Below are 8,040 nucleotides of genomic sequence, written 5' to 3'. Positions count from 1 at the left end.
TGTGTGTGTGTGTGTGTGTGTGTGTGTATATATGTATATATATATATATATATATATATATATATATAGTTATTTTTATATATATATATATATATATATATATATATATATATATATATATATATATATATATAGTTATTTTTTTTATATTGCAGGAGTACACACAACATATTGATGGCAGTAAGTAGGCCTTGTATGAAACCTATTTAAATGGTGATAAACATGAGTGAATTAAGTAATAAACATTTGTTTGCACCCAATAATGTTAGAGGCTCACACTTAGTATAGTTGTCAAACATTAGGCCTGTATTATTAAAATAGTGTGTTTTCACAAGGAAGCATGAAGTGTATGTTTTTTGTAAATACATCTATACCAGTTTAGATAGTACTATATATACACACACACACACACACACACACACACACACACACACACACACACACACACACACACACACACACACACACACACACACACACACACACACACACACACACACACACACACACACACACACACACACACACAGTGTGTGTCTGTGTGTGTGTGTGTGTGTGTGTGTGCATATATCAATACATACTACAAATATATTAGTATCAATTCAGAGATGTTCTTGAAACAAGAACACATAAATGATTAAAGGACAACATTACAATGGCCACCAAAGGTAAGTAATATTTAACACAAAATCCTGCTGTACACGTACAAGAAAGATGTTTGCAGTTAAATAGGTGCTTTTATAATTGCATGAAAATAATATGCACATGCAATGATTACATCAATTAACACACCCAAATGCAATGTTTTGCTGCAAAGTCAATGGCAGCTTCTCTAAACTTAGCAACTGGCTCCTGGTGGACCATTACTGAACAGACGATTAATACATCAATATTTATAACACTATTCATTAATTAGGAGTGTTAACATTTCCAAAACTTCACGTGTACAAGAACATACTTGAAAGTTTGGAAACAACACAGTCTTCAGCATACATACAATAGTAATTAGATAATCTGAAGTCAACAAAACAAGGCCAAAGACATATTTTGTGAATTATAAAATTTATTTATTTTTTCCTTTTGCGAGCGAGTAACAGGCCTGCTTGTTGTCTCTTGAATTTTCCTTTTTTTTTTGCCACCAACTTTAGCCACAACAGAGCCACTTTGAGTGGCCTCTGGCACTTCACGGGCAGGGCTTGTGGCCAGTGACTCACCTACAGGGCTTTTGGGCAGTGATTCACCTACAGGGCTTTTGGGCAGTGACTCACCTACAGGGCTTGTGGCCAGTGACTCACCTACAGGTCTTTTGGGCAGTGATTCACCTACAGGGCTTTTGGGCAGTGATTCACCTACAGGGCTTTTGGGCAGCGATTCACCTACAGGGCTTTTGGGCAGTGACTCACCTACAGGGCTTTTGGGTAGTGACTGTTCACGGACAGGGCTTGTGCCCACTGACACATGTGAGCAAGTTGGTAGACACTGCACAAGTGATGGTTGGTCTGTTTCATGTGTGTCTTTTGTTGTTTTTGATCAAAAACTGGTCAGTAGTAACTGCTTGTGTTTTCTTTTTGTGGCCTCCTTTGTAGGTGTCAGCTGCTGAATTTGTACAGATGGCAGCGGTAGGATGTCGACAGGAACCTGCACAGCAATGTCTGCTACTTGACCGGTAACATTCGGGCCTGGTGAATGAAGATCAGATGAATGTGGTGAAAACTGCCCAGCATGTAAGGATCCTGCCTGTGACGTGTTGATGTTGAATTGTGGTACATTAGTCATTCTCCAGTAATTAGCTTGTGTTTGCTGAACAACTAATGCTTCGAATGAGGTGTTGATTTTTTGCAACTGTTTAGGCACTTCAATGAAGACTCTGTGGAGATGTGCCAATTGTGAAACTGTTTCTTCCTGCAGTGCAATCATCCTTTCCAGCACTGTCATCAGGTCAGAATGGCGACGATTTTCTGCTTCCACAATTTTTCCCTCAGAAGCTACAATTGCATCATATGTGGTATTTGCTGGACGATTTGGCGGTAAAACAGTTTCAATTGGAACCTCTTCATGGTCACTTGCTTGTATTTGTGTGTCTATGGCGGCGGCGGCATCATCATCATCATCATCATAATCCTCTTCATCATGTTCTACAAATAAATGTACACATTATTAAATGGCATGTTAATCTCTGCTGTGTTACTATGTAATTCTACTGTGTCATAAGTAACAACTAACATGTTTCCATACGTTTTATAACCTCACATTAAAAACTACCTTGACTTAAGAATAATGTTTGGACTCAGTATGAAATATGAGTGAATGAAAACTTGCTGTAAACTCACAACTCCTACATGATAGTTAACATCACTAACACAATACATGTTGCCTTACACTTCATTTTCACTGACACTAAGTAATCCTATTTAAAGAAGATGTGCAAAACAAATAATGAACATGACAACATAACATATAGAAGAGCACATATTATATGGCCACCAACTGATACACTCACCTTCTAGGTGTGTTGAGCTGGCTGACCCAGGTGAAGACACTTGTTCAGTCTCAGGTGACACATGTCCTTCAGGGGCAACTATATATAACAATAACATAAGTTTTACATTTACATGTGTAAATATTGAACAAACAGTTATTGTATGTTCTGTATTTATGAGTACCTAACAGCATCATTTCCTTAACCCAAAATGTGTGTGTGAAAGTGAACATAAATAGTTGTAATAACAATGTACATGACTGCGTACTTAGAACTTTTGAGTTCCCTAACATAAAACATACTATGTTTCTGCAGTAATGCGTGAGGATAAATAGATTAAATTTGTACATAAAAATCATATGTTGTGTAGTGATATCAGTATCATAATGTACATAACTATCATGAGATGACCATTCACAATGGTTATCATGAAGGTGGTCATATTGCAAAAAGTGTTGTTTTTGGTAGAGGATATGTGTGGTACATTAATATAAGATGTGGCACACCTGAATGTGGCTGTCACTCAACAAGACAAGACATGCAGTGTGTGATAATGTGTCGTTGATAGTAGTTCAACTATAGATATGAGTGAACTAATGTGTGACGTACGCTTTGATAAGTAATGAGTTGTTGGGGCATTTAGTAGCTAAAGTGAAGCTTTCAAATGAGTGTGATTAACTTCAGTTGTGCTAGTCAGGTTGTAAGAACGGTATTCCCTTCCCCAAAAAGCCTAATCAGCCACACCTTTCAATTACTTGAAACAGGTGAAAATGGTGTGAACTAAGTTGACCCTAAAATGAGGCTGTAATTAGTGTGTGTGCTGAACCCCACCCCCTCTGTTGAAGTGTATGCTGTGATGAGATATTAATTGCAGCTGCTTTAACACAATGGTAGATGAGCTAAATAGTCGTGTGCAGTTTTTAAGTTATGAAAACAATGACATAACATATGATACGTGTGCCTCATTATGCTGTCTGTATATGACTTAAAGCAAAAATGGACCTTTTCATAAACAACTATAGATGTGTTAGTGCAAGTGATGTTTGTAGGCCGTTGCATGCAATATATTTGATGCATGCTTAAAATAGGCAGTAATGTCATGTTTGTCGGAGTAAAATAAATAAAATACACAATAATATTATACATATTTATGTTCTCTACCTGTAGCTAGTAATAATTTCTCATTAACATGTGTTACACATGTGTACTACCCTGTTGTTCCCCATCTTCGGCCACCATCAATTGCTTCCACTGCAGCAATGCATTTTGGGAATTCACATGTAAATGAGCACACAATGGTACGTGCTATATTAGTTACTGCTTTTAGTAGGACTACAACATATATGTCTATTTTGAGATATATATATATACAGAATCAGACATATACATATATAGATGCAGGTATGCTTATATTGTGAAGACAGTATAAAAAGCAGTGTAAATATGCAAAATAACTGTAAGCAACGACACGCCTAGTACATTAATATTTCTCACCTGGTGGAAATTGTGAGGGATAAATTCCTATATCACGGTCACCAGGTAAGCCTTCCACGACGACGGGAAGTAATTTTGCCCAAAGCAGCTCCTCCAATGGACTTAATATGAGACGTTGTGGTGTCGGCCCACCTCCAGTGCCAGTAGCATGCACGCGTTGGTGTTGTATTTTCTTTTTCAATTTGGACCTAATATCATCAAATCTCTTGTGACAATTCCGCTTGTCCCTCACATGATTCCCACACGCATTGACACCAATGACTATTGTGTCCCACATTTCTTTTCTGCTTGCTGAACTTGTCCGCCCTTGAAAAACATATAAAATATATGAGGTAAATTAATAATAATAGAAGCACCAGTTTCCTACACTGCTAGCTGTTCCAAGAGATAGCAAACATGCTGTTTTAGATGTAATATGTGAAGCACATGAGCATTCACTACTAAACCTATACATGTAAGCAAGGTTGCATTCATATTGTATGCAGTTATGGCAAATTGACCGCCTGTGATTAGTTGTCCTTGTAAGGCATGATAAAAAGCTGTGTTTCCAGACTAATTAACATAGAAAGATATTCTGAACCCATATTTGCATATGAACAAAACTCAGATGACCTAGGATCACATGTATTTGAATAATAAATGTAAAGGTACACTTACCTAGTAAATGTCCATATATACTGTCATAGTGCTCCAGAATGCCAGTGACAAGAGCTGTATTTTCCTGGTCATTGAAGCGAGGATTACGTGGCTTCTCCACACGTTTCTTCCGAGCAGGTTTAGGGTCAGAGCTTGGCTGGTGCTGACTGGACTCTCCTTCTTCCAATGGAAGAGACTCCAAAAGCTGCCCACCAGCAAGCACGCCACCACCATCCACCCCATCAGCAACTGCGCCACCAGCAGCACTCACAGCACCAGCACTCCCACTCCTAGCACCAGCACTCCCACTCCTAGCACCAGCACTCCCACTCCCAGCAACAGCACTCCCACTCCCAGCAACAACACTCCCACTCCCAGCAACAGCACTCCCACTCACAGCAACAGCACTCCCACTCCCAGCAACAGCACTCCCACTCCCAGCAACAACACTCCCACTCCCAGCAACAGCACTCCCACTCCCAGCAACACCACTCGGTGCACCAGCAACATCACTCCCCTGAACAGTACATTCACGCCGACGCGTACTCGCACGAGTAGCACTCCCACTCCCACCAGCATCACTCTTCCCACGCTTTGCGGGCATACTTCCAGCACTCACAAAAAACAGACAAGAAATGTACAGCCAATCACACGAAACACTTCCACATATAAAACAAGACAAAGATGTAAACAAAACAACAATGGACAAAGCTCACCCAATACACAACAAGTCTCTCCGTCAATATGCAAATGTTCAATCAGCCAGCTCTGTGCGTCTCTCTCTCTCTCACTCCCAACAACACAGAGAATGATTAGCAGTACACGTTGCCTTTAAATATGGCGCGCAATCCAATACATGCTTGTTTCGCCTGATTCAGCAAGATTTGTGATTGGGCAACCTATCAGCACCCCGCCACGCACGCCGATACACCTGTGTGTGATCGGCTAATCATCATGAGAGTGGGCGGATTTGTTTTCGGGTTGATTTTGAATGTATTCGGCACTTACTGCATACGGAAAGGAAAAATCGCCATTAACATGACTAATCGGTAAGCTTGCCGATTTCACTTAATCGACGCTTACTGCATGAGGCCCTTAGTGTTGTGGGATATAAAGGTTAGAGGCATGTTGGTGTGGGGAACTGACCTTGTTTTCTTAGTGTTGCTCTTGGATGTATCGGGTCGCTACGGTGCCGCTTCTGTTCCTCTGCAGTACTCAGCTCTGTGCAGGGCTTCAGCGGGGGGCCACTCGTATAGGAGATAATGTGGGGGAGGGTGGACACAGTAGGTACGTGGGACACATAAGGGAAAAGAAAAAACACGTAAACAACACACATCAACTGGGGAGATTGATCAGCGGCATAGGACCGCCGTCTCTCCCTTGCCTGTGGGACTGCGGATCTCCGGAACACGCCCTCTAACTCTTTCCTCCTCCAAAGGGCCGTGTTGCCCCGCCTCGTCCCCAGGACTTCCTCGGGTTCTAGGGCAGCTGCCCCAGCCCCAGGGTAGACACGCATGACGACTGTAGGACCGCCGTCTCAGCCGATGAACTAGTAACTTTGTTAGTCCAAACCTGACTTTTAAACAACCTGCATACTTAAGAAATTGCATGTAACCTAAAACTCTGACCTTCTATCAGTAACTTTCATCAACTTGTCCCCCCGTCCTCTGTAGCCCTTTTCTGATTTGCCCCTTGTATGCCTATCAGGCCCAAACTTTCTGCCAACTCCCGTAGTTATTTACCCGGCTTCTTTAACTCGTGATTTAGCCTGAGTTCAGCTTAGCTGCCCCAAGCTTAACTTAATTTAATTTCCCCCCCTGAGGTGTCTATGCGTCAGGGCACCCTCCGATGACTTTCTGTCAGTTTGTGCTTTATGTTTTCGTTTTCCCCTCCCAGAGCTCCGTTTTGGGGCTTCCGACTCCCGCCCCCCCGGTCTCGCTGTCGGCCTATGTCTACATTCACTACTGCCCCTTGCCTCTCGCTATTACTGTATGTGGCCCTGCTTCAGCGGGTGTTCCTACTTTTATCCCTCTCTCCCCTCACTTATAAGGCTTCCGTTACTCTTGTAAAGGTGTCTGTGGGAGGAGCAGGGGTGTCAGCGTGAATAGGGGTGTTTGTCGTGCGCCTAAGATGTGTCCTCAAAGGACTCGCCCGCAGGAGTATCCGCGGGAGTGGTGCCAGCGGGGGGCGTAGGGGTGTCAGCGCGATGAGTCAGGGTGTCAAAGGGACGTCCGCGAGAGGGGCAGGAGTGTCAGTGAGAGAAGCGCCGGTGGGAGCGGCAGGGGTGTCAGCGCGAGGATCAGGGGCGGCCGCGGAAGCGGGGGTGTCTGTGTATGGCCTGCCCGCGGGGTGGACTCTGCTGCACTCTGTGCTACCCGTTTGTCCCACCTCCTAGGGCCCCGCTTCACTCTATCTACTTGCGCTCTATTAGCGTGTCCTCCTGCGCCGTTCTCCCTCGGCGCCTTGTGTTGCTTAGTCTCCTCCGGAGTCGCCTTCCGGATCCCGCCTCTTCCGGCCCGTCCCGAACTCCGCCATCTTGGATGTGGCCTCTCTTCTGCGCCCCTCTCGCGTGAAGTGCAGTCTCCTCCCCGCTGACGTCATCCGCAGCCGTTCCTCCTCAGTTGGGCACCAGAGCTGATCCAAGATGGCTGCCAGTCTCCCTCCGCTGCCGTCAGGGGATCAGGTAAGTGGTGCATCAAGTCCAAAGGGCCTTGGCTCTTCTGGGCTCCGGGGGGGGGGATGCCGTGGGGGGGGGGGGGGGTGTAGCTGTACGGGGGGGTCTCGGTGGGGCTACTACAGGTATTTTTAGGGGAGCGGAGAGCGGGAGGTAGGGGGGGGTTAATATAAACTGTGAGGGAACTCAGTCTCAGTAGTAGACCGATTACCGTGGACTGCGAGCATGATTTTTCTTGTTGGGTCTTCCCGCCTCCCGCCATGTTGGATCCGGCGCTGTTCTGTTTCCCGCCACTTCCTCTGTGATTTTGTCCTGCAGGCCCAGTTTAGTGAGGAAGGCGCCGCCATCTTCAGCTTTTTTTATTGTTGTAGATGCCCCGTTTCTGGATACTAGGAGCCCAAAGGGGAAAATCCAGCGGTACTTAACCCCTTCATCTCTGAGGATCTTGGTAATTGGGGTAAGTTGTTTCCTTTTTAATAACGTGGTGGGGGAGATGTCCTGAAAAACTTGAATTTTTTGTGATTCAAAGGAAGGATTATTGCGGGTCAGCTGGGTAAACAGTTCTTTTATTTTAAAATAATGGAAGCGGGCGATGATATCTCGCGGGGGGTCTCCCTGCTGCGGCCTGGATCTCAGGGCTCTGTGACACCGGTCCAGATGCAGGTCCTGGGCCGTCTTATCCGGCATCAATTGAGTTAGCCACCGGCCCACAAAGTCCTCCGGGTCAAGTTCCTCTTCTGAGACCCCCCTAATCCTC

General features: G+C 44.4%; 1 protein-coding gene across 1 annotated transcript; it reads right to left on the bottom strand.

Annotated features, from left to right (window-relative positions):
- Window positions 1-1,103: 1,103 nt before the first annotated feature.
- On the bottom strand, window positions 1,104-7,144 carry LOC142490736 (uncharacterized). The gene is made up of 3 exons (XM_075593153.1): window positions 7,102-7,144; window positions 2,501-2,578; window positions 1,104-2,135 (listed from the first exon to the last, which is right to left on the bottom strand). Exons 1-3 carry the CDS (start codon window positions 7,142-7,144, stop codon window positions 1,531-1,533), a joined length of 726 nt encoding a protein of 241 aa, XP_075449268.1. The 3' UTR covers window positions 1,104-1,530.
- Between the last annotated feature and the right edge of the window lie 896 nt (window positions 7,145-8,040).

Source organism: Ascaphus truei, chromosome 3 (genome assembly GCF_040206685.1).
Source record: "Ascaphus truei isolate aAscTru1 chromosome 3, aAscTru1.hap1, whole genome shotgun sequence".
NCBI lineage: Eukaryota > Metazoa > Chordata > Amphibia > Anura > Ascaphidae > Ascaphus > Ascaphus truei.
Note: the sequence above shows the minus strand (reverse complement) of the source record. Positions and strands in the feature narration are given on the sequence as shown.

Coding starts and splice junctions, on each gene's coding strand:
- LOC142490736 (XM_075593153.1), bottom strand. CDS start 7,144: ATGGCGGAGTTCGGGACGGGCCGGAAGAGGCGGGATCCGGAAG. Junction 2,579..7,101: donor GAAGAGGCGGGATCCGGAAG/GCGACTCCGGAG, acceptor TGTTATATATAG/TTGCCCCTGAAGGACATGTG. Junction 2,136..2,500: donor CAGCTCAACACACCTAGAAG/GTGAGTGTATCA, acceptor ATTTATTTGTAG/AACATGATGAAGAGGATTAT.